This window comes from Pogona vitticeps, chromosome 2, assembly GCF_051106095.1.
Source record: "Pogona vitticeps strain Pit_001003342236 chromosome 2, PviZW2.1, whole genome shotgun sequence".
Lineage (NCBI taxonomy): Eukaryota > Metazoa > Chordata > Lepidosauria > Squamata > Agamidae > Pogona > Pogona vitticeps.
Genome location: NC_135784.1, coordinates 173608959 through 173636651, shown reverse-complemented (window position 1 = coordinate 173636651; position 27693 = coordinate 173608959). Strand labels below are relative to the sequence as shown.

Here is a 27693-nt window from a genome sequence, read left to right as displayed (position 1 = left end):
CTCCCACTTTTCCCAGCCTTGCGGTCTTTTCCAATGAAACCTGATTTGTGATATATCCCAAGGACGATAGCCTTGGTTTATTTATGGTAGCTTCTAGTGAGGGTTCACTGCAGAAATATTTGCAGGGCATTTTTGTCTGTGCTTCAGATCTCTGTGCTTTCTGTCTCCATCCTGCTCAGTTCTGCATGACTATCACTTCTCAGCGCTAATGCCACTGTACCATATTACCATGCTGCTTCATCTGTTGCCTGAGTTAACTCAGTTCATGGATGCCATGGCTATGATGACACACAGTCTAAGTGAAATCTTCAGTTATAACTTTCTAAGTAAAATATTTGCCATAATATATATGCAGTTTTCTTCATGCTGCTTGTCTGATATCTCACATAATTGTACAACTAAAGACTTTTCTTTTCAGGCAGGCTTTCCTTTGAAGACTGATTGATCAAGGGGATTTTTTTAAATCGATGATTTTATTCTGTTTTACAGTACTTGTGTTTTTAATATTGCTCTTATTTGTGAGTTTTTAATATGGCATCTGTTTAATGCTTTTTATTGTAACAATTTACTATTTAGCTTTTAGCTTGGCGAGTGAGCAACTGTGGTATCAGCTTGATGGGAAAGTAACAGGCCTTCTTAGTGCAAGGGTTGGTGAATATGCGACCTCCAGATGGTCACATATTCCCCTGAGTTGGGGCTTCTGGGAGATGAAACACGGAGTATCTAGAAAGCCATAGGGTTCCCCACTCTCACTTCATTGTGCATTCTACATTAAGAGAGCAGTCCAGAAGGTGACACAACTCTTGGTTGTTCCCTGAGCCTTTCCTCTTATATGTCTGTATTCTTAATCATGTTCTGTACTTGCCTCCTGCAGTGCATTCCTTCCTCAGACTATGAGTAAGTCTGATTCTAATACATAAATAATAATCATGAGCCATCAAATCAATTCTGACTTAAGGCAGCCCTTTTCAGGGTTTACTAGATAGAGAATACACAGAGGTGATTTACCCTTCCCTTTTCCTGGAGGATTGTTCTCGGACCGTGCCCAAAGCCACACACACAGTCTGGCTCTTCTCCCTGAAGGTACAGTGGTGAATTGAACTCCCAGTCTCTGGCTCGGAAGCCAGATACCACTGAGCTATCCAGCCATCTAAGATTCCCCGTGTGGTATAGTGGATAGAGTGGTGGATTAGGACTCTGGAGAACAGGGCTTAAATGTCCCTTTGGCCATGGAAAGTCACTGACAAGAGTAGAATTGGTAAATATCGCACATACCTTGAAAGGCCTATTAGGGTTGCTATAAATTAGTCTCTACTTGATGACACAGCACACCCCACATAAATGGTATTACTTTTAATGAGAAACTCCTTTTTTGCTAAGCACCTATAATTGTGAGCTATCCAGACATATAGCTGAAGAGTTAAAATCATCTCACCTCATGCTTTAACAGAGAAAGCTAATTATTTAGTGCAAACCAATATGTTCTATTTGTTATAGCAACTCATTAGTATCCGAGTTTATTCAAGAAACACATGAATTACAAAATGAGGAACTTAGTTACAATTAATTATAAACTCAATTACAAAATGAGGAACAATTTGGACCACTGATGCAAATTGGTATTTTGGCTTATTTGCCCCTTTTTTATTGTTTATATTGGTGATAATTTAAATAAACCCTCCCTGTAATTATTCACTATAAATTATCTGATCCTGCTCCCAACCCCACTCCCAGTCCCATGGTAGTGAATAGGGACTGGGCAGAAACTGTTGGTTCAGCGGTTTCTGCCGGTTTCTTTATCATCCAGACAGGAGTTTGGCACTTCAAAGCCCCGTCTCCTCTAGTGGACACCCACTTGGAGGCAGCGGCAAGGCTTTGAAGTGCCAAACACCTGATTGGACAATAAATGAACTTGCACAAACCACTGAACCAGCAGTTCATGCCCATGTCTAATTGTGAATTCCAAAAGCTTTGTTTTAGATGAAGTAGGAGCAAATGCTGTCGCTTTATAGCAAGAGAATTTCCTATGTGTTCTCCATCATCACTGTTTTATAAACCTCACACCCACCACAAGCAGAGTGGCCCTACGTAGAGCAAAAGGCAGATAGTCAACTGCATTCAGAGCCCTGCCAGACTCGTGATTGTGGAGCAAAAGCGAGAAAGGAGTGTATTTTTTTCTGTTTCAGTCTCACCTCCCTCACCTGTCATACATTTCTTTGGGAGGGTATAAATCTGCACCAGTTCGTGATCAAAGGAGTCAGAACCTACTAAATGGCTGTCATGACTATCAGTCTACTAGAGCAGAGTGAGTTTTCTCATTCATTTTGGTGGGGTTATATTTAAAGACCGGGGGGTTGTCTTTGACCCTCCCAGATCTGCAACCTCTCCTGCCATACCTTCTTTCTCCCCTTTTTTGTTGGAATACATGCATCAGAAACCACTAGCCATGGAGGGTTCCCTCATGGCTAGGAAAGGGCTGCTGGGGTATAGCTTTTCTCTGCCTCCAGAGGAAGAGGTCCATATACTGTATATACTTGTGTCTCTGGGAGGCCCTTCCAGGGACCAGTGGAGAGCTTCTTTGGATTTCTCTCAAAAGGTTTCTGTCTTCTCATACAATGGACTTTGTTCCAGAGTCATTTGGATAGCCCTTTTCTGTCCTGTTTTCTAGCTCTCAGATAGCCAGTTTTGAAATGGGAAAACCAGCACTCTTGTCATCTTGTGGGGTGTTGTCTATTCGTGAAGCTAAGAACATCCTTTTCCTGTGGGCCCACTCCTGTTTTTAATTGCCTGTGTAACCATATGTCTGGGATTAATGCAACCCTTAGACAGGTACCTTGCCTTCCTCCCCTCCCTTCGTCTTGTGAACTAAGGCTTAGGAAACAGTGGGCCCAAATGACTAATCTTGGACAACGCTGTTTAGAGCTGCAGCCACAAAGAAAAGGCACAGATAGATTTAATACCTAAAGTAAAATATATGAGTTCTCCCCAGCCTCCTCAGACTCATGATGCATCTGCGATGCACAGCCCGTTCACAGGCTGCAAAGAGATTAGTATATCATCCAAATGTCTCCTGTTTTAAAAGGAAAAGGGGGGGGGGGGAGAGATTCATCTGTCACACTGTCTTTAAGCTTTCTGTATTTGTCTTCTACAGCAATGGTTTGCAACTCCTAGACAAGGGTCATAAAACCTAGGGGAGATTTACTTGATCTTTCCTAGCTTGGCTGGTGCAGCGTTGAGCATCTCAAGGCAGCAAGCCCTGGCAGAGCTCTTTCGGGACCGAGTTTGTGCTTGTCTCCCTGTTCTTCCCTTCCTTTTGTCACCTGCAGCACAAGTCCCATGTTGGGAGGTGGTACCCTTTTGCAAATAAGGCTATTTTGGGCTGGAAGCTGATGCTCTTGAACCACATGGAACAGGGATACGGATGCCATTTGTTCTCTGGTTTGTCACAGCCATGGGAGACTGCCTTTTGTCGGGCAGTCCTCCCTCCAAGCCCAGGTCTGAGTTTTCCTGCAGACCTAATTCCCTGGGTTGCCAGGGGCTAGCTGGAGCAGGAGCACCGTCTGTAGAACTGTCCTGGTCATGGCCTGGGGTGGGCAAGACACAATTTTCCATATGTTGTGAGACTGCCGTTTGCATCATTGTTCATTATGGGTTTGGCTGATTAGGGCTGCTGAGAGCTGCCGTCTGACAAACCTCAAGAGGGCTGCACAATGCCGGTCCCTGGTCTAGGCTGTAGCTGCATCCAGAAGCAAGGTGTGTGGAGCAAGACAGATCTGGGATCAGGGGACTGGCCTTGGAGAAAGGCTTGTAGAAGGAACAGGGCAAGGAGAGCCCTATGTAGTGAAGAAAGGCAGATGTAGGAAGTGACGGCTGTCTTTGAGCTGATTGGCAGTACTGCAGCCTAGTCCAGCAACTGGCCTTTTCCAGCTTACTTTTGCTATGGTCTGACTGCAATCAGACAGGCCCAGGCAGGACAGTTTTCTCCCAGAACCTGCTAAATGGTTATCACAACTATCAGTCTGCTAGAGCAGAGTGAGTGTCTTACTTCTTGGACAGATGCCCCATCTGTCCAGCAGATTCCTGCATGTTAGCATTTAGAGCAAGCACTGTGCTAAGATTTGTGTGGAATAGATAAATTAACACATCTTTACTTGAAGGGGAGCTGGTTGACATTGGATTAGAGAGCCACACCAAATGTAAGGAGACAGCAGGGACTGAAATCTCTCTCTCTTTTTCTCTGCTGCAGAGTGCAGTGGTATTATGAAATTGCACCATTTCTGCTTATAGATTTAGGAGGGAAATCTTTAGCAGGTGCAATCAGTATTTGAAATCTTCCCTTATCACCACGACCAGCAGCAGCAGCAACAACTAAACTCTTTGCAGATAGAAAGCTAGCACAGCAGAAGAAATAATAGGGTAGAACATTCCTCTTCCCTGATATGCTAGTTTTCTGCATTTCAGAAGAAGTGCTTGAATAGGCCAAGAAAGCAGTATAGCATTGGATTCTTCCTCTGTATTGTGATGAGATACAACCCCACCTCGTTTTGCTATAGGTGTAGATAATCCTGAAAGATGGCTTTAATAAGGATCAGAGGAGAAAGAGGTACAGATAAGCTGGAGCAGGAGTGAGCCAGGATTCCACAGCTTTAAAGAGCCAGGAAATCTTCATTTGGGAGTTATGGTATTAAAATGCACAGTCAGTCTAGACTTTAACACTGTTTACCTGTCTCATAAATATTTGAGCATGATTGGGAATGCACATTACATTGTACTTTTTCCTCCTCTGTGCCAGGGAGAGCATCTCAGGTAGAAAAAAATTAAGAATGGAGTTTTGGAGTGGGGGTGAATACAACTACCTACCATTTCAGTTCCAGGAAATCTGTGTTTTTTTTTTAAATCTAGACATTAGGGGATTTTTGTCATGGGGATTGTGTATCATAGAACTGTAAAACTAGTAACTTGGGAAACGTGCACTTGTCCAACAGTGAAGAGTAATTAGTAATTATAGAACGTGTTCAGTTGAGATCATCATTATCAGACTTTTGCACCCTTTAAGCCCTCCCTTTATTGAATACTTAAGAGTAGGGGGTATGTCTGTGTGGCACACAGAGAGCCCTAAATCCATTCAAATTGAAGCGATAATTATACAGTCCTTTGCCCTGGCCCTTGCCTCCTTTTACTAGTGTGCCCATCCAAATACTTTGCAATGATCGCCTCTGTATCTGATTTTCTTTTCTTTTTTTCTCATTTTTGAGGGGGGGAAATAATAACCTTAGAACTGCAGGGCTGGAAGGTACGCTATGGATCATTGAGTCTAGCCCCTGTCAAGGAGGCACAGCGGCTCCTCTGGCTCCAAAGACAGGATAAGAACAAAATTGCTGTTGTGTTCCCCTTGCTTTCAATCTGAGTTTAACTGAAATTGTTCTTCCATCCGGCAGGTCAGATGCAGAAACCTTTTGAAGATGCCTCATTTGCGCTGAGGACTGGCGAGATGAGTGGACCGGTATTCACGGATTCAGGGATCCATATCATCCTCCGTACAGAGTGAAAGTGCCTTTTGGTGCAATGCGCTTGGGAAAGGAAAGGGTGGTGAGAGAAAGGAACGAGAGAACCTGTATTCCAGTCCTCTGCACTCTCTACCCTTGTACAAAATTCATATTGAGCTTCTTTTTTTTATTTCTTATTTTATAAAACACGTTGTTCCCTATCTTTGACACCTTGATATGATGTCCCCCTCAAAAAACTCCCTGTAGAGATGCATGGTTAGCCGAGGTTGAAAACACAATCAAAACAAAGAGACAGTAGCATCTTTCATAAGCACAGAGAGGAGGATGTTTTTAAGGGGGGGGGAGTGAATACATCCACAGCCGCTTGAATTTGATATTGACGGTTCCCCCTGTTCAGGAGACATGCCTGTACTACAGGGTTATTCTTCAATGCTCTTGCTCTATATTCAACTTTACAATAGAGTTATTTATTACAGAGCTCCACTGATAGTGGCAACATTTAGCTTTTTGGTGGTTTTTAGATAGAATTCAAACCTTTTCTGCTAGCATCTGTCTTTGTTTAGGTTAAGAAGTAATATGTTCCCTCCCCATCCAGAAATTCAGCAACATTCAGTTTTCCAGTTGGCCAACCACTAATACATTGTGCTTTGGTACATAACGGGAGACTTTCTCCTGCAGGATAGGCTCTGAAGTAGCAGCTTTCAAAGCCTCATACAGCAACCTGTCTGAGCCATGATAGTGTACAAATGGAGGTGGCTAGACTTCCATGTTCATTTTATAACGGGGGGAGATTTCCATGCCTATAAAGCATGTTCAGTTGATTGCACCTTCCACTGAAGCAAATGGGGGAGGGGGTACCTGTTTGGGTAGGAATCTGGTTTGAACATCACAGCAATCCCAGAATTCTGGATCCAGAGACCTGATTTTTAACCTACCATACATTGGCTTTTGATCAATTTTCACATTGACTTGAAACTTGAAGAGGCCTTTTTAAGATAGGCAAAAATGTTAGCCATGGATACCTTTCCCACACAGCGCTTCCCTCTCCCCACCCCAAGTTTAGACCCATGTAAAATTACCTTAGGATAGCTGTATGTTGACTATTCCTGCATCTAGTTCTTGATGTCGCAACAACATCCCCAGGGAAGGGTCATTAGATGTAGGCTTACAGGCTTTTTATTTTGTTTGATTTGGTTTGGTATGTTTTTTTTTTTTAAGATGCAGGTCCATTTGTGGTTTAAGACAGCACTGTAAATTCACTGTTTTAGTTTTGCTGAATTGCTTTCAGTTTAGTTTTATCAATAAGATCCCAACCAAATTCTTTGCTTTGGGTCTGATGCAAGCAAGCTTTTGTGTAAATATATATGTATAGAGAGAGTGCTCCTTTTCTCTTATGCAAGAAAAATAAAAATAAAACCCTTGCCAATTAATTATCAGTTGAACTTTGACCTTGGTTTTCTTTCCTCTTGCTTAGAACTTGACTACATGTCTTTCTTAGCTCCTTTTGAAAGACTGCTAAAAAACCTGAACTGAATGTTAAAAGGTTTTGTCTGAGCGTATTGGGTGCATTGATTTTGATATACTGTATCTTGAATTTTGCAAATCTGAACTATTGAGAATAATTTATTAGAAAGGAAAACCAAAGCTTTATCATATTTTTCATAAGTTGAGGCACCACTGTACTGTTCAAGACAGAAAATAATGATGAGGGGGTGCACAGAGAATCCATCATAGCTTTGTAGAGCAGTCCAGGGTTGGTGCACTCAAGATCTTGCAGCATTCCAGATAATATAATCAGAAATACACTTAGACTGCATTTCACTGGAAGGACAGATCCTGGAGCTGAGGCTCCAATACTCTGGCAATCTCATGAGAAGAGAAGACTCCCCGGAAAAGACCCTGATGTTGGGAAAGTGTGAAGGCAAGAGGAGAAGGGGACGACAGAGGACGAGATGGTTGGACAGTGTCACCGAAGCGACCAACATGAATTTATCCCAAATCCTGGAGGCAGTGGAAGACAGGAGGGCCTGGCGTGCTCTGGTCCATGGGGTCACAAAGAGTCGGACACAACTAAACAACAACATTTCATAATAGTCTTGCCTTCATAGACAAGACTATTTCCTTACAGCAAGTTGTTTTATCACAAGCATATTCCAGATCTTGCTGGAGTGAACCCATTCATTATGATTCTTAAGGTTTCAGTACTTGGTAATAAATCATAGGGTTTACACTAATTTATGTATATATGAGATGAGTTATGTTCCATTTTTCAAATGTGCAGGCAGAAATCTGAGCATTATAATCAGAATTTGGAAATGTAGTCTTGATTACATTTGATTAGTGGTCAAAGTGATGGGAACTGAAGCCCAGAACAGGTGGAGTGCTCTGAATTGGACAAGGCTGCTTGGGCATATGCCATGTCATGACCTGGAGAAATGGAACCGATCCTCTTTAGCAGCAGCAGATCAAGAATGAAAAATGTTTGCAGTCTTCCTCCTGTAATACTTCCGCTTCTCCCCCACATTCTCAGACAGCTTACTGGTAACTCCTCCTAATCCTTTGTAGTGGAGTTGCTATCAATGTGTATTAGGACTGGTGGACAGTTCAGCCAGAAACCAAATTCTAGGTCAGTGGTTCCCAACTTTTTTGAGTTGCTCCCCCCCCCCCTTATAATAGCCAAGTAACCCATGACCCCTCTCCCTGCCACATAGGCATAAAAAAGCATTTTAAATGGGTAAAGCTATCCTTTCTTAGGAAGGTTTCTTTCTCCCCCAAAGGGCCTGTCTCTCATACATACACATATGCATTAACTTTAATGCCTGGCTTTCAAAGGTCAAGGAAGACATTATTTAACAAGGACTACAGCACATCTAAGGGGACTTGTGACCCCTCCCCCCACAGAAAGCTCCCTCTGAAGATGCCGGCCACAGAGACTGGCGAAACGTTAGGAAGAACAACCTTCAGAACACGGCCAGAGAGCCCGAAAAACCCACAACAACCATTAGATCCCCCACCCCTGCTGTCTTTGCAAAGACAGTGGGGGTGGGGGAATCAATTGCGTCCCCCTTCCCTCCTTTGGCCCTCAAAAATGTGTAAAATATGTGATGTGGCCCTCATACTGAAAAATTTGGAGGCTCCTGAACTAGGTGATATAAATAGGGCTCTTGAGGCAGGAAAGGAGGAGCAGGATTAGGAGAGCAAACAGAACAGATGGGAGGGGGACTGGGGAGATGCCTTAGACCAGTGCTTCTCAACCGTAGGTCCCCAGATGTTCTTGGACTACAACTCCCAGAAATCCTGTCCAGCACAGCTAACGGTGAAGGCTTCTGACGGTTTTAGTCCAAGAACATCTGTGGACCCAAGGTTAGGAACAAATGCCTTAGAAGAACCTCAGGAGGGCTACCAAATAGAGGTGGATCCCCCAGAAGAATCAGAACCCCCAGGTGACTGGGAATATGTGTACAAATAGTATCCCTGGACTGGGGTTATTTGACTGCTCAGTCAAGGGACAACAATCTGCCAGTCAGAACTGGGACCGCCAGCATTGCCTGTTGTGCCCTTCCTTGTTGTGAACATCAAGTAGGTGGACTCTAGGACTCTACTTGTTGAAAAAAAGAGGGGAAAAGTGGTGGTAACTCATGGACTCTTGGACTTTGAAAGAAGTGAAAGGAACTATCCTGAAGGAAGCTTGTTGTGCTGTGTTTTATTTCCCATTTCAGTAAATCTTATTGTTGAAGTCTTTTTGATGTCTTCTGGGGAAGTGAGGATGGAGGAAGGAGCTCCCACTGAAACAGCCATGTCTGGCGGGGCTCACACTTGCTTTGATCTTTTTTTAAAAGCTGGTGATAAAACAGCTCTCCAGTCATTTTGGACAGGGGTAAATTTGATTACCATTTTGATTATTTTGCTGGAAGAAGGAAGGATGTATATAAAATGGGATGATGGGAGTTGGAGTCCAACAACATCCCGTAGGCCGCAGGTTCATTGCTGCTGCAACACAACCTTGTTTTGTTGAAGCAAAGTTCAGACAACGAAGTTCTTACGAACTCCTACATGAGAACTAGGCCAGAAACAATTTTGAGCTTTAGGACAGGTTGATATGAGACATCATATGGATATTTGGCAGACAGCGGTAAATCTAGAGTCATAACGGGTAAATCCTCCTCTGGATCATCGGAGTTATTAATGGCATCATTTTGATCGCTATAACCCCAAAAGCACAGTCCATGAGATCATCCGCCTTTGTCAATTGCATGCAGGCAAAACAAGAGGACCACTTGGAAACCGAGTAATGGAACAAAAAAGTTAGGTCAGAAACTAAATAATTCATACAGTGCTTGCAGAATATTTTCTAGAGTACACCCTAGATTATGGGGGACTTCTTCCCCCCCCCAATTTTCCAACAGCAACAAAAATGTAATGACTGTGAGTATAATCCAAGAGACACTGATCTGTTTTGCTATGACAACCCAAAGACCTTTTGACACAATGACAGTGTAGCCTAATAGGCTGTTTTTTAAAAGAACCATGAGTAGAGATGGGGGTATTCGTATATGAATATCCCTCACAACTGGACTTAATGAGATTTGGGGCTGGACTGTCCAATCATACATCCAGTGGTGGCAGTGGCCCTGCTCATCCTTCCAATTGCTCCTGGAGCGTCACTCTTTTCCCACTCGGCTAGCCACTCCACACGGGGAGGGAGGACGAGTCTCCCTACATGGCTGCTGAGTGGCCAGCCGAGCGGGAAGAGAGCGATTCTCCGGGAGCAATTGGAAGGATTTGTGGAACCACCGGATGCGTGAGTGGACGGTCCGAATATGACTACCCCCATCTCTAACCACGAGCTGCAATGAATAGTCCTGGCTGGGTTACAAGTTCTTTTCTACCATGGACCTTCTGGTTCATGGTAGAGAACCTCTTGGTCTCCAGATATTTTCGGTCTCTATCTCTCACTATCACTTATTGTTGACCATTCTGGCGTGCATGTGCATGTGCGTTGTGTGTGCACACACAAACGTATTCTGTGTTGTCAAGTCAGAACTTTATAGAGACTGTAATAGGGCTTTCAAGGTAAGTGAGATATTTAGGGAACTGTTTTACCAGTTCCACTTCCCCCTATCAGTTTCCATGGCCAAGTGGGGATTCAAACCCTGGTCTCCAGAGTCATAGTCTGTCACTTTATCCACTACATCACACTGGGAATCCCCTTTACCATTCTCTTATGCCAACTGCTACTTTTTAGCCTCTGCTCCACCCACTCATACACAATGTAGTGATAAGGATGGTTTACCGTAGAGGGTGGCTGTAAGGATTACCATCATAATGCGAGTGCAGCACTTCATACATTCCTTAGCAAGAGAATGAAAAATGTCCCCATTCAATTGTTGTGGAACATCAAGTCTCATCAACCCCAACCAGTATGGCCCAATAATTAGGGGGAAGGATGGGAACTAATGTCTAACAGTGGCTGGAGGGTATCCTTTTCCCACCCAGGCACTAAATTAATGCACAAATGTTACGTGGTGCTGCTGCTTAAATGCTGTTGTCAGATCTTTGCTGTATCACAAGCTCCTGACACCAAGAAATGGATGGGCCATGCTGGACCTCCGCAAATGCCTGGTGGGGACACTACTGCTGAAATATGGCAGCTGGTGAGGTTCCAGTTGCTACCAGAATTCATCAGCTCCTGGGATGCTCCCTCCTGCTACAGAAACCTGTTAAGAGTGCCTTTGTGCTGTGCAGAGCCCAGATGAGCCTTGCAGAGGGTTTTGTTCCCTTCCAGAAAGGAAGACCAAGAAGAAGATTGTCCTTCCCTCTGCCAGTATCGCCAGATGTTAGTACGGTGGCACTGTCAAGAACCCTGGCATCAGTATATCAGATAGGGTGGTGGGAAGGACATGGGGAAGGGAGACCAATGGACAGAATGGATGCATGCTACCCATCCCTTGCTGTATAAGAATATGAATCAAGATAACAATAGACGAGATCCAAATTGCTATTCTAGGTGGGCTCTCAAGGACTTGCATGCTTCCTGTGTTGTTTGAAGGGCTCTCCTTACCTGACTTGCCACATTTAAATTCCACTGTAGTCAGGTCTCCATTGTATTCTGCATCCTAGCCAATTGAAATTCAGCTTGACTTGGCAGCAGTAAAAGAGATCTCATGGCAGCCTTTTTAAAACAAAACAAAAAAAGCCCACCCTATACTCCTTGACTGAAATGTTTATTTGTCTACCCTTTCCAATGTATTATTTAAAGGGGTGGTGGTGTATTTACCCCTTTGGGGTTGAAATATCCACAGTCACCAAAGTCATGGTGGAAGGGATGTTACAAACCTTTGAGCCCAGGCCGTTGTGAGGGTGAGATGGAAGAGCATCCTTTTATTTGCTCTCTGGACTGACTCAAACTTCACAGTTGCTGATGGCTTTGGTGGTCCCAGTTACAGAAGGAAGAGAATGGCCTGGATCCGAATGGGAGATGATGCTGGAAGGGGTGGGGAAGAGAAGAAACGGGAGCCCCTTGGTCTGCTTATGTCCCTCATTTTCCACTAAGGAAACATCTGTTGAGTTGTGGCTTGTCTCCCAAACAGAAGAAAAGCTGGTGTAGTTAGACTGGGATTTAGAATCTAGTCCTCACTCAGTTAAGAAACTCCATAGGTGACCTTGGGCCAGTCACTCGCTAGAAGCTGATTGACTTTGCAGGATTACTATTGTGAAGATAAAAGTGAGCAGGAGAAAATACATGTATATGAACTTGAACTCAATGGAGATAAGACAGGATATAAATGTAACTAATAAATAAATTGAGCTGGCTAGGGATCTCAGCGGTTTAGGTATCTGGCTGTGGAGCCAGAGGTTGGGAGTTCGATTCCCCACCGTGCCTCCTGTAAGTACAGCCAGCCTTGTGTGGCCTTGGGCAAGCTGCACAGTCCCAGGGTTCCCCCAGAAGAAGGGAACGGGGCATCAGAGTGTTCTCTACCACCCCAAAAAGGGTTGTCATAAGTCAGAATTGACTTGACAGCACATGATGATAATTTATTAATAACTACAGAGACCCTCCATTCACAAAGGAGCATATCGGGATACTACTCAGATCTTATAGACTGCTGTAGTATGTCTTAGCCATTCTCCATTCACTTTCCAACACACAGAAAGCAGTTGTAACATTTTTAGGGATATTCTACAACACTGAGGACTAGTGACTCACTTCCAGTTGTTTAATAAAATGGAAGTCCAGGTAATAAATTGTGTGCAGGATATATTTTTTCTTTTCTTTATCACAGTCTATGGCACAATTATAGCAATTCAGATTTCTAGAAGAATTATCAACCTTTTTTTTAAGCATACTTGGAAGTCATTCAATCAATGCAGATGTCTTCATTTCTGGGATCGAAGCCCATGTTTGCATGAAGATGGGAGCCAAGGTCTTGCTCTTCAGCAAGCGAGAGTTTTCTTTCCTAATGGCTTGTGACCAGCTGCAGCCCCATGATTGATCTTTCCAGATGTGACAGTCAACTCCTGAGGGGCTTGGATAAAAACCAGAAGACATTCTGTAAATGATCCTTCCGGAAAAGTGAAAGCTGTGGACATGATGTGGTCAGGAAGCGTTATTATCTCTGTCAACAATGAGAATTCAGGGGTTTTTTTGGTGATCTTACTGCTAAGCCAGGGATCTCTGCACTGCAGAAGCCCACAGCTCCACTAAGCCTGACTGCAGCTAAGGAAAGTAGCCCAAGGATCAGCCATGAGGACTTGATGGCATCTTGACCCTAGTATATGCACGAGATAAAAAATGGGCAGAATGCCTCCAAGTGAATGAATCCTGATTTGGTCCCTCACTGTTTGCTTGATGTTCAAATTGATCAAAACAGATGGGACTCAGAGCCAGGGTTGGTGCAGAATGATCTGGTGAATTTCTTATTGACTTCTTCCTGCTTCTAGAATAATTATCATGGGAAAGTTCAGCACCTTCCTAAAAATTTTTTTTGGCTTCAGTTTGTTTTATCCAGCAACCTAGGGGGAGTCCAAAAGGTAAGTAAAATTCAGGGTGGGATCGCAGAAGGAGATCGATTGCAATTTGGATTGCTTGTGGAACAGTCCAGTGCAATCTGCTTCGTGGCGATCACACAATGCACAAGAAAATGCACTCCAGTTAGACCCTAATTTCTGCCCAAGCTGGACCTTTTTTTGCGAGATAGCTCACCTGAAAGTGGACCCCTTCTTGATCAGGTGCATGCCTTTGCAGCTGGCTAATCTCACCCTCAGTTAAACTCCTGAGTTTAAGTAGGACAAATAAAACAATGTTGTTGCACAGTTCTTAGTATACACATTACATACAAACAGTGACACTATGAAATACATGCCTTATACGTGAAACAGAAATCAAGAAGGGAAAATGCCCGAGGCTACCCTATCTATCTGTCTGTCTGTCTGTCTGTCTGTCTGTCTGTCTGTCTGTCTGTCTGTCTGTCTGTCTGTCTGTCTGTCAGTCTGTCTGTCTGTCTGTCTGTCTGCGTATCTATCTGTCTACATATCTATCTGTCTGTCTGTCTGTCTGTCTGTCTACGTATCTATCTATCTGTCTACGTATCTATCTGTCTGTCTGTCTGTCTGTCTGTCTATCTATCTATCTATCTATCTATCTATCTATCTATCTATCTATCTATCTATCTATCTATCTATCTATCTATCTATCTATCTATCTATCTATCTATCTATCTATCTATCTATCTATCTCTGTCTGTCTGTCTGTCTGTCTGTCTGTCTGTCTGTCTGTCTGTCTGTCTACGTATCTATCTATCTGTCTACATATCTGTCTGTCTGTCTGTCTGTCTGTCTACGTATCTATCTGTCTGTCTACATATCTGTCTGTCTGTCTGTCTGTCTGTCTACGTATCTATCTGTCTACATATCTGTCTGTCTGTCTGTCTGTCTGTCTGTCTATCTATCTATCTATCTATCTATCTATCTATCTATCTATCTATCTATCTATCTATCTATCTATCTATCTATCTATCTATCTATCTATCTATCTATCTATCTATCTATCTATCTATCTATCTAAACTGGCACTCAATGGGCCTAACATGGCTCATCCTGGAATATCCTCCCTACCGTCTTCATAATGAAGTTAACATTCCTCAAAGTAATCAATTTAGACTTATATCTTAACAGGCAAAGCATGACATGCTGAACAGGGAGCTGTTCTACCTAGGGATGGTTGGAACAAAGACAGTTGAGGTGATCTATAGAGAGCAACAGGAAAGAATGTAAGGGATGTACCCGCATGCATTCTGATGCTTAGACCGAGGCACCGCTAGTAGGTAGACCAATTATATCAGCCCCCCCGGCGGTCTCTAATGAAAAACGGTTTTGAAGTCTAGCAGGTGTAAACGTCTCCCTGAGATGTGGAATTGCTTTTTGAAAGCACATACGCACACAAAGTGAGAAAGAGCCTGAAGTCAGACTCAGGAGAGCTCAGCAGGAAGGTATCCTGCCTCCCTGAACACCAGTTTAGTCCTCCTGGTAGCTAATGTCTGAAGCCTGAAAATAATGTACTAAGGCCGGGCTTATGCTCAGCCATAATGAGGCAGTAGTTGCCTCTGGCAATGTGCAGGTGTCCTGAAAGGCTAGCGAATTCATCTCAGTCAAAAAGAAATTCGAAGTTATTCGTTCTTTGTTGTGGTAAGTTTTTACTATCAAGGAGGGAGAAGTGCTTGTGGGATTTTATACCCTCTCTGCCAAAATAACTTAGCTGACTTTAGGAAGTTTGCACCTGTACTTGGGTGATATTTGCTGCTCTACCTCAGGTAGCAAAATTTCTACTCCTGTATTGTGCCCAGCAGGTCCCAAATGCTGCGGCCAGATTGTTAACTGGCGCTGGTTACAGGGATCACATAACCCCTTTGTTACAGCAGCTGCACTGGCTGCCCATCTGTTTCTGGACAATTTTCAGAGTGCTGGTTCTAACCTATTAAGCCCTAAGTGGCTTGGGCCCAAACTATTTCAGGGCCTGTGTCTCCCTTTATGAGCCTGCTCAAGTGTTAGGGCAACGGAAGAGGGCCTTCTCTGTGGCTGCTCCCAGCCTCTGGAACTCCTTCCCCCAGGAGGCCAGGCTGGCCCCATCTTTGCTATCTTTCCGTAAGCAGGCAAAGAGCTTTCTCTTCAGGCAGGCTTTCCCTTACTGACTGGCTGTCTGAGAGGGGTTTTTAAATGGCTTGTCGTGTCTTGTTGCTTTTGAATGTTTTTTTAATATTGATTTTATTTAATACAATAGTTTAATTATTTTAAAATATTTGTATATTCACTGATTTATATTGTGGAGTTTTTTAAAATCTGTAATCCGCCTTGGGCTGTTTTTGAGGAAGGTAAGGTAAAAATATTCCAATGCAGAGAGCCTGTATTTCTACACTTGCTGTCCTAGCGATCTGTCCCTGCTCTTCCTGTTCCCTGGATCGGAAAACAGTATGGCTGCAACTGCAAGATTTTGATGATTTAATCAATGACATTGCAACAGGAAAGGCAGGGAAGGTTCATTTTTAAAGTAAAGAACACACCCTCCTCCTTTTTCATCTTCTCATTCTCTTTCCTCACTTCTACTTGCAACATGTAAATATTGGATTTAACACAAGGAATCTGTCGAGGTGTTACTCCACCTTGTGGCCAACTCTGGCTCTTTGCTCCACCCCATGATTACTCTGGAAATGCACAGCTACTCCTGATTTGGTTCGTGCATTTGTCTGTCTGTCTGTCTGTTTGGTTGTTTTTTGTTTGTTTTCCTGCCTTTCTTCCCTACTGGAAACCCAAGGTGGAATAAAAAAAAAAACTAAGTAAAAAGTCAAAGACAGTGTATATCCATAATAACTATTCTTTACATGGAACATTTATTTGTTTACTTCTCTTAAAACCTTGTTCTACCTTAACTATTTTTTCTGGCAGTTCAAATGATCTTTTTCCAGATTAAAAATAAGTAAAATTCTGCAAAGGGGAACACTGGCAGTCCCCTGGCCTTCAAAGCTAGCCAGGGATAGCCTGAGTCTAGACTTGTCAGATTTCAGGATAGCATCTGAGGTCTCAGGGAATTGCTAGGCTTTTCCTTGAACAGACGAGGAGACAAATCTTAGGGCAAACAGTCCTATAAGAGGATTGTTTTATTGTTGTGTGTGATTTGAAAGCATGGATTTCCATCCAGGACTCACTGGCTCAGTGTGAAGGTGTCTGCATCTGTTGCTCCAAATAGCATGATAAGCATGTGCAAAGGGTATATACTCACTTTCTCCACAATTCCCCACCCTCCGGTTTTAGGGCATGCCAACATCATTGTGCCATTTGTAGCAAATTGGAGAGCAAATTTGGCACCAGCATTCTGACTCCTGTGTTCCAACCCTTGCCTGCCCCACTTCTGTCATGTCACAGGGTTCTGCCCCCTTTGTCTTAGGTTCTGGTACTGATATCACAGGGATCAAGATGCTGTTTATGTGGCAACCCTGCCTGAGACTGGGGCGCGTCACTGCCCCACTTTCTCTCATGAATCAGCCGCTGCCCACCTCCCACAGCCTAACCCCTAACCCTCCCGAGAACAGTGCCTGCACCTGATAGGTAATGGTATGGCATTGTTGCCATCTGCAGGTTGTAAAGGGAATGCTCTTAGGCTGCTAGAGACAGCCAAGCAACCCCCTGAAGGGGCAGCAAACGTTTTATTGTTTTTAAGAAAGAAAGAAAGAAAGAAAGAAAGAAAGAAAGAAAGAAAGAAAGAAAGAAAGAAAGAAAGAATGTACAACTAGACAGGACAGCGGCTTTGCCTTTAAAAGTATAGCTCTTTGAAATGTTAGTAGTGCCATACTAAATACCATAATGGAAAGTTATACTACTTATAACTTGCAAATTTGCTTTCTTTCTTTTGGGATTAGTTAGTGGGAGATAAACGTAGTCTTTTGCAAGCCCAATTGCTCACACATGCCGCCGTGAGGAATCCCTGAAGCATGAAGTGCGGTCAGCTTCCAGATCTGAAGCTGTTGGCATCTCCCATTTGATCCTCAGCGTAAGTTTTTAAGGCAAGCTCATCCTCCCATAAAACTCTTTAAATTTGTCCGGGTGATTCATATCCTGTCCTTTCTGGAAGGGGAGACAAATAGTCTGATTAAAAAAGGGATATTTAGCCCAGCATGACCTGACTTTGTGGTTTACAAGTGGACTTAGGCTGCAAAATCCTTAGGCTGAATGAAGGGATTGCCAAAGATTCACTGGGATGAATTTGTTTCCCATGTATCTAAAGTAATCAACGATTTAGGAACAAGATGCCTTTCTCAGACAACTCTAGCGAACACAGTTTTTCTCACTAACTCCATTTAAGCAAAGGAATTATCTCAAGAAACATTGATCTTCTTAGATAGTGTTCTCACATTAGTCTTAGACTTCATCAATAGCCCAGGATTTGAAAGGGAGGCTGAAAAAAGGTAAAAAAAGAACAGTCAGTGGTACCATCATGCTGTCATTACAGTTGCAATGTGACATGGCAGCTCAGTTTGATGCCCTCCTCTCACCCTCATGTCACATTGGGTCATGCAGATTTGATAGATGCCTCAGCGTCTGCACGACTGGCTGCTTAGGATGCGGGCGCGGGCAATGGCGGGTTGTGATGTGTGGCTGAAAAGAGTCTGGCTCGCCAATGAACAGCATGGTAGCTAAAAGAAGTAACTCTATAACGGAACATTTGCCCAAAGTCACCCAGCCCGTCAAATAGGGGAGCTGCCTTTATCGTGGTCTACTCTGGCAGTGGATCTGTGGTATTTTCAGCTGAAGTCTCTCCTATCACCATCTCCCTGATCAAGGGCCGACCCTGCCATTAGGTAGTGTGAGGAAGTTGTCTTTAGGCAACTGTCCAGGCAGATTGTCCTGAAACACTTTTCACCAGCTTCTGCCCCAGGGAAGGTGGAAGATGTTTTCTCATCCTTACACAAAAGCAAGAGCTGCCTGCCAGTCCAATTGGCTGCTTCAGGGGGAGGGCAGAGCACTGAAATATTCCTTTTTTTAGACGGCAGTTCCTAGATCCCCCAGTCAGCACAGGCATTGGCTATGTTGACAGATGAAATCTGGGAAAGCTAGTCCAAAATCAGAGCAAAGCATAGCACAAAGCAAAGCAAAACCAACCCCTGTCTAGGCTATTGGGTACGCATGTGTTATCTTCTGCCTTAGAAGAGGAGACACCATCTTATCTTGCCACATCGGGGATGGTGGTAAGTTCCATCTTATCTTTTGCCTCGAAATCTCTTGTGACGAAATGTCTCAGGCCAGACTTGCCATGAGAAGTATGGGAATGAATGCCCATCTCTTCTTTCCTGCCACAGCAGTTTCCCTCTAGAACGCAAGTCTCTGTCCAGTTAATGGGGCATTTGTTTCTCCTCTTCATCCTCCTGTTTTGCATTTCCAGAATTTGTGACACCACCATTGAGCCCACTTCACAGGAACAGGCATTTGCAAACCTTTTGGAAATGGTTTCTCAGTTCACAGGACTGTTGGGGCAAGCTTCACTCCAAACGTGTGGTAGTTAATGGAGCTGTCTTCGCCTTAAATGAGCAACATTAAGATGCACTTCGAGGTTATTATTTCTTTAACTGTCAGTCAGTGGAACCTCTACCAGGCATGGGGAATTTATGACATCCAATTAATTCCTTTGGAGTTCAGATACTGAGACATGAGCAATCAAAAATGGATGTGGAGTGTATAGTGGGATTTACTGTCTGATATAAAAATAAAACAGGCACATTAATAAATACTTATCTCTTTGTGAAGCAGTGCAGAGGTAGGAGAAATGAGCTGAAGGGTAACAGGCCAGGTAACATAAACATAAAAATAAAAATACATACAGTTAAGAATGGATGTTCACGACTGTTTTAGTTGTATCAAGGCTGCACCTGGTGCTGCCTAAGTGGCGAGGCAGAGACATGGACAAATGCAGACACACACTCTTCCTTTCTCATACCCAAGCCTAAGACTACACATATATCTTAGCATACAGGTATATATACAACTGAAGACTGTTACATTTGCCTGCCAGGTAACTACTAAAAGTGAGGTGCTCTTAAGAAAAAAGAAGTGAGACTCTAATTCAGCACTAATTCGGCAGAATGCAAAAGGATTCATACCTGGACATTACAGACTTAATTACACTCAAAGTCCTGCCAGTGGAAGACTCTGCAAATTTGGGTTTCTCAACACAATCAGATTTTTAAACAGATATATGCACGCACGCACACACTCACACCCCCTTAAGTGTTTTTTTTATACACCTCCTCTCCAATACCAGTGTCAAACCTCCTTTTGCCTTAGCACTTAGCTATTTAGGAAGTGGTTTCTTTAAATCAGCAGAGGAATAAACCTCTTTTCCTCAATACCCTTTTTCCCTCTCTTTCTTTTTTCCTCTCTTTCCACTGCATCTACGTGCGTGTATTTGCCCCTTTATTCAGGCTCTCGTCACACTCGTCACATAGCCAGTCCCTTGGGTGAAGTCAGTGTCACTCAGCTGGAATAGAATAAGCAAGCTTTCATTAAAATAACAGTCCTAAACAAACATTACTCATTCGCAGGCTGCTAAATTCACTCAGCCCAATTCTTCATTCTCTCTGTTGCCCCTCCTTCTTTACTCTACTCCAGAACCTAGACCAGTGGCTCCCAACCTTAGGTAACTCGGGTGTTCTTGGACTGCAACTCCCAGAAACCCTTTCCAGCACAGCCGGTGGTGAAGGCTTCTGGAAGTTGCAGTCCAAGAACATCTAGGGACCCAAGATTGGGAAACATTGATCTGGACTGATCTCTCCCCAGATTCTACTATGACACTCCCTTTCCCCTCCCCCCGGGCCCATTTCTCTACACCAGGCTGCCTCAACAACACTCACCAACACTTCACTCCCCTAGTTTTTCTCCCAGTCAATCAAAATCATTCTTGCCAGCGCTCCATGCTTGTCGCACCCTTTCCCATCACATACCTACCAGACCAATGCATTTCAAACAACGTCTAATCCATCACATTTCAATAGAACCAGGCTTTGCAGTTTTCCTTTCTAAATGGTATGTGATTTGCAAATTTGGGGAAATTCTTCTAAAAACAAAGGGAAATAACAAAACCTTTGCCTCTTTATTCTTGGGACATAGCCCTGACATTCAGTGCAAAAATCTGGGTTTCACACCTGCACTACTGTCCATATTCTTATATTTATAAAGATGGGACGTACACTTATGTTGTAGAATTAGAAGTGGAGGTGGTTTAGAGATCCCTATTTTTTAATGAAAACATACCCTACAAGCCTCGGACAACACTGGCAAGGTAACAGGTAGGGGGAACGATGAGCGATGGTGCCGCATCTTGGGAGCTTTTTCTCGTTATGTACATCCCCTGCTGCTTCTTTGACCTCAAGGCTGTGTTTTCTGGAGGAAGGCTGGATTTGTGCCTGCAGAGAACCATCCCTCCAGCAAAGCTGTGCTACAATTTCAGGAAGTAATTGGAGACCTTAATAATAAAAAATAAAGCCTCTTTCAGACATGCCAGCTCCTTCTGGGGAGAAAGCCTGCATCTGCTGGATTGCACAGGGAGATCCCAGCCCTTGAATCATCACAGCAGGTGGAATAGAGCTTCTGCAAGCAAATGGGGTTCCTGTGGGTATAAAGGACCAGGTGGAGGCATCTCTCTGCCCAACCCGGCAAGCAGCTTTATAAATCACAGACCTCTCCCTCCTCCCTTCTCTTTCTTTTTCTCTGCCCTTCCTATACGCCATTTCCCACCCACTCTGAATAGGCTATTGTGGCTGTGAAACTGGCAAGGGAAAGAAGAAGGCAACAATGGGTAGCTGGAGACATTTTGAGATGACAGCCTCCTCACTGCAGACTTTCCCCTCATTGTCTCCCACAGTATCCCAGCTTCTATGGGTGATGCTATAGCCACATGCCATGACAAGCAATGAAAGGCTTTACTTTGCTCTGGAAGAGAACCCCTTTCTCTCTGAGCAGGGAGGTGCTGCCTTCGAGATTAAGGAAGGCATGTGTGATGGGACCCATACTCTCTGTGAGGTCCCACCAGAGGATGTGATTAATATAATATAATGTAATGTAATGTAATATAATATAATATAATATAATATAATATAATATAATATAATATAATATAATATAATATAATATAATATAATATAATGGTAGCACACACACTCTGTTCTTGTGATCAGGATGGGCAAAAGCCAAAGCACTCTGCTCAGCCATGGATTTTTAACAAAGCCATGCTATAAGCTAGGTGGAAGGGCTCTTCACTCAGATAAGTCACAAGGCTCCTGGCGCTCCAATAAGATTTGATGGCTGCAAATCCAGAAAGGAGCATGAGAATTATTTGTTTCCTGCTTTGCTCCTGGCCCTGATCAAATTGCTGACATCTCTGGATGCCTTTAACTTTCTGTGTTTATTGGCATGATGCTTAACTGATTGGCATGATGCTACCGACAGAGTGCTTGTCATCCCTGCTGGTTCTTTTTTGTAGACCACATCCTCTCCTAGACTCTTCCCCCTATTTGTATTGCTCAGAAATGAAAAAAGAACTGTTCTGGAAAGATTCTAGGAATAGCTATCCTCATCCCATACCTTTTTTTTCCAAGCAGAAAATCAGGGTTTGTTTGTTTTTTAAATGGGAACAGTGTTTTTCCAAAATGGGAAGTGGCTTTCCAGTCACATCTGGGTCCACCTGGAGGGGTTGGTTTAGACTCCAGAGAGCCCTAAGGCCAGATCTTGCCCACTCTTGGTTTAATTGCTATCTTGTTCTTGCCATATGCTGTCACGTTGCCTCCAACTTATAGTGACCCCATGACCTCCCAAAGGTCTGATTGTTATAAATCATCTATCCCTAGTAGCCTGCATTTAGAAATGCCATTCCAGAAATATGGCCTCTGCCCTTTAAAAAGTGAACCTTGTACTGTCCCTGTGGCTTTGAAGAAACCGATGAAGCTAAGGAAAGGCGGCTTAAGCTGTGTGTTCTGAAGTACATCAATAACACAATTAAGGGCCAGATCCTTAAGAACCCAGCGGCATATTGAATGGAGAATGTGAGCAGGCATAAAATCACACAAGGGGAACTGTATCACTATAAGCCTGAATACTGAAATGGTTCTTCTCCAGAGGATGTGACCTGGAGCAACCCTTTGCTTACTACATTCTTTGAAGTAAGATGCTGAAAGAGGGCACTCTGCTTAGACTGCATGTCAGCTGAGGGATGATCAGCTGATGGCACAACATCTGAAAGAATGGAAAGCTCACATGTGAGGGTGCTTATTCATGTACATTCAATATTGTGACACTATATCATACAGACGCAAGCCTGACAAAACTGGAAGTGAAGACAACTCAGATTGGGTTCTTCTGAAAGTGTTGACAGTCCCTCACTTTTGGCAGGAAGAAGGGACTGAGACGGATTTAAACAAATTTCTTCTTCAACTTTATTAACTTGTGGAGTATCAGTTATGAGACCAACAGAGTCAAAACATGATAACTCAGGTAAAAGTCCATAACTAGTCCAAGCAGAATCCTTTCTCACTGATGAATCACTCACAGCGGTGCTGGCATGAACCTCTTACGATCGGTGATCTTGCGGAGAGGAGCACTCCTCATCGCACACGCTGTCCCACAACATGGGTGACGTGCCCAATCCCCTTCTTTCGGAGGAGAATTGTACTCTGGACCTGGGCGTATCACTTTCTTCCCACGACCTTGCCCACACAGAAACACGATGACAGTCCATTCAAAAGTTTCATACACCTTCTCTCCTTCTTTAGGAGTCTCCGGATCCGGCAGCAGACCTCCTATTCTCAGATTCAGAAAGTCCTTTAATAAATCCTGCGCTTGTTCATACTTTTGTTCACTTTGATCTATTTGACTGCACCTTCGTTCTTTTCATATTCCCTTCGCCATCTGCTACCAAAAACTCTGTATCCCTCCTTTTATACCTTCCCCTCCTGTGCGTATCTCCCACACCGAAAGCTCTAGCTCCTCCCCTTTCTTTCCTTCTCCCTCTTCTACCAAACATATCTCTACATTCTTCTGTTCCTCTACTAACACATTTGTTATCCCTTCTGTCTCTTTCTTGCCAATGCCTTTTTCCTCTTTGGTGGTTCTTGGTGGTGAGGGCGGCACACGTGCCTCATGATCTCCTTTGCAAGAACGTTGTGTTCTTACCTAATACAAGAGGAATCTCATAACATATAGTGGCCTGTCCTTAAAGCTATGCAACCCATACAGGGACTGCAGGTGTGTTCCAATGCCTCTGCAAACACCCCAATAATTGGATCATCAGCCAGCTGTAATTTATTGAGCTGGCTTCTCCCTGTGTGGTTCATTAAGGACCGTGCCTTGATCATCCAGCTGGCCTACAGAACACCAGGCTCGTCTATAATGAACTTGGTTGCTAATTATCAACTCCTCTGCTTCCCCCCCCCCCCAAAATCCCCTTTATGCTAGCTTAGCCTTTGTCATTCTTCTCAATAACATTCTTCTCGAGATGGAATGGTGGTGGAGCCCAACGTTGCCGCAGCTGTGGATGAAGAGAGCTCAGAGGAAACTATGAGGCAGCAGAACAGCTTGCCGTTAGAAAAGACTAGGTGTTGTGTCTGATAGAGATGGATGCAAATCAACTATGAACCAAAAAAAAATCCCATGAAATGGCCTGGTTCATGGTTTGCTTTGTGGTATGGTTCATGCATTCTGTTTTGCCAAAATGGAGGAAAGCGCCAAACTTTTTTTAACATCTGGTGCTTTATTTTGGCAAAATGGACGGGCTTGCCCCCTTTTCATTGCCTTTGTCTCCTCCCTACCTGGTCGTGCTGTTGCCTCCTCTACTTTCTTTGCCACCACCGTCTTCAGAGACAGTTGCCTGACATCCAGAAGTGACTTGGAGAAGCTGATCTGCTTTCCAAAGTAAGTCTGAGTTTTAACGCAATTGTTTCTGCTCTGTTGTTGTTGCTGTGTACTGTGAAGTTATCTCTGACTTACCGCAACCCCATGAATAAGCTATCTCCTAAAGGTTTTCTCATTAACAACCCTGCTAAGGTCTTGTAAACTCAAGCTTTGTTGCTTCCTTGATGGAGTCCATTGACCTCATATTTAGTTTTCTTTTTTTTCCTTGCTGTCTTCAGCTGTTTCTCCTATTTAGCAATTTTATAATGAGTTCATTTGTGTGCCTTTTTGATAATTTGCTTTTTTGTTTAGTGCATTTTTTTAAGCTTCCTATCTTAAATTGATCAGTAAAGAGAGGCTTTCTCTTTCCCATCATTGATATCTATGTGTTCCTATGCTTCAAAAGCCATGGAAATTATGAGAGGGGTGGGCGGTGGGGAGGGGATGGAGGGAGACTTTTAGTTTAAAACAAAAAGTGATGGTTGAAGATATATCCCAGAAGCCCAGGAAATTCAGGCCTTAGCAGAACCCCTTTCATTCAAGACAACAGGATGTTGGTGTACCCTTTTCCTCCTTTAATTTCTACCCCACATAAACATTACATAGTAATTCCCCTAGCCATTCCACTCTTTCCATAGCACATTACTTGTGGAGTGGAAGAAATGGCACAATTCATTGTATCATACTAACATTCCTGAACTGCTACACTGGTGCATACCCAATACATCATCAAAAGTTATCCAATTTAGCATAATTGCTTTAATGTATTTTGCCCTGAAGTTAGTGGTACTCCCTTCTGAAGACCCCCCCACTGTAAACCTCATATCTGCACAGTAAAAAAAAGGGGTCTGTATGGAGAAATCTAATGAATATTGTGGTGTAAGCAAGATTCAGGGGTGGAGAAATGAATAGCAGTATCAAAATCCTGCTCCTGCTGCCTTGAAATTTTGATCAGCAACAAGTGGATTAGGCTAACATGAGGACCGTGAGTAGACTGTAGCACCAGGATAGCAGTTCCCTAAATTCAAGGTCACCTTATCAGCCTCTCTTTTTGCTGGCATTCAAAGACTCCTCACTGTGCGTCATTGCTGACCGATGCTGTATTTCAGTTGACACAGACACGGCTTTCCTGATCCTGAGAAAAGCTGCGTTACTGGCAGGCTGCTATATCTGTAGAATCCCGTTGCCTCGCAGGCTAAGAGAGGCAGATCATTCATTTCATTAATATATTTGTTTCTTTTCTACCACAGCGGGAGCCATTGACTGCTTCTGGGGTGTGCAGCTCTTCCTACCATCTGGGTGGTTGTCATTCAGTGCTACAGGAGACTGGAACCAAGCAGAGCTTGAAAGCATCTCCTTGTGAATGTTTGTAACTCCTTTTGAGTTACTTGCAATTATTTTTTCAATAATTAAGTCATGGCAAAGAGTAACATTACTCACTAAGGGAATGAAAATTTCTGCTGTTACAAAATTTTCCTGTCAGATCAGCTATTCCTTCAAAATTCCTTGCCCGAGCAGTCAGACATGCAAATAGCCTGGGTCTACCTCCCAATGAAAAATCACAAAACAAAAGCAAGCTTATTTGCAACATGTTGAGTGAGGCAAACTCAAGCTGAGATCAACTGGGATCTGTTGCTTCTTGAGGAAGGTCTACTTGTTTTGACTCATATCCCAGCCCATAGTGCTAAAACACTCTTTAGGCAGTTTATAACATAATTATACAAACGGCAATTCTCTCCCCCACTCCCCATGAACCAGATACTTGAGCTCAGAAGGATGGAAGGATGAGTCAACCTGGAGCCAGTCACCATAACCCATTGGGATTGAACTCAGGTTGTGAACAGTGGCTTGACTGCAGTACTTCAGTTTAACCATTACTCCACAGGGCTCTTTGAATGATATGCTGCCTGTATCAGCTACTTTGAGCTTAAATTGTATTACACTTGTAACTCAGGCTGCAACTAGACTAGGCATTTGTCCTGCTGTTTGTGACAGAATCCTCAGTATTAATTTCAATAGTTTCTCCATTAACTACAGGGCATACAACTAACTGTGAGTATATCTGATCCTTTTATATGGGGCTTTGGTGCATTTTAGTGGGCCAACAGGAACTGAGGGTCTGTTTGTTTTTTGCTGTTGTTGTTTCCACTCACATTCTTCTGTCACAATTTCTAGCTAGTGTGATAGCCAATATCAGTCCTTTGGGATGGAGGTGGTGATGTCCAAAACACATTGAAGATGATGACATTGAGGGTAACACTTCTATTTCCCACAAATGATTTTTTTTTACACTGGTTAAGTGTTGCAGTGCTAATTCGGAATTATCATGCTTAATTTGTAGGTTTGCAGTTGTGTTATTTCAGTGCTAAGCACTGCAGTGGCCATGCTTGCTCCTTATTTGGGAAAGTTTAGCCCATTCATGGGACAATTTGTCTTTCGCATGGTACCCATGAGTAAAAGATTAAAAGCAGTGGCAGCGATGTATGTACTCGTGTGTTGTGCTGCTGCATCACTGTAATGAACAACAGCCACAAGGAGGCACCTGTTGAAGGGATCGCCAACATGGATACATAGGGTGAAAAAAAATCCTGGGTTCCTGCTACTGAACAGCAGTTGGAGGTATTCTGTGTTACCATGCTAGCATCTGCAAATGATTTCCCTTCCCTGGAGGCTGTTATCTTTATCAGACAGCCACATTATCTCCACTTCTATGGCAGAGCAAGCTGAAGGTGGACAGAAGCAAAGTGTAACAGGGAGAGTGAGCAACAGAGCTGTGGTGGTGATATAGGCAGAGGAAGATGATGGGTAAGGGCTATATTACCCATTGACTGAACTCCTATTGCACTTGGTATAGCATAGAAGGCCACCTGTGGAAATTCATGGGGAGCTACACCCAGGTTGATTGTGCAACCAGTTGCACAGCTGATTACACAACCAATTGCTCAAATGGTTGCTCAACTATCTGTACAACTGCCCTTCTGGAACAGCTCACTGGATACAAGTTTTGCCATGGGTGGCTTGTTTGCTTGTTGTTTCAACATGTACACAGTCCCACAGTGCTTGTAGCACTCTCTGTAATTATGCAAACAACTACTTGCCTCCCAGCAAGCTGGGCAATTTAACCAACCTTGGAAGAATGGAAAGCTGAATCAACCTTGAGCTGGCTACCTGAATCTGTGGGATTGAACTCAGGTCATCATGAGCTGAGGCTCAACTGCTGTACTGCAGTTTAACCATTGTGACATGAGATACAAATGTGGCC

General features: G+C 43.5%; 1 protein-coding gene across 2 annotated transcripts in view; it reads left to right on the top strand.

Annotated features, from left to right (window-relative positions):
* Positions 1 to 6943, top strand: part of PIN1 (peptidylprolyl cis/trans isomerase, NIMA-interacting 1) — a 52873-nt gene extending 45930 nt beyond the window's left edge. For both annotated transcript variants that reach the window (XM_020779193.3, XM_020779196.3), the window contains exon 4: positions 5439 to 6943. In XM_020779193.3, coding sequence (XP_020634852.1) covers positions 5439 to 5548 — 110 coding nt within the window. In that variant the 3' untranslated portion in view covers positions 5549 to 6943. The remainder of the gene's footprint in view (positions 1 to 5438) is intronic.
* Positions 6944 to 27693: the final 20750 nt, after the last annotated feature.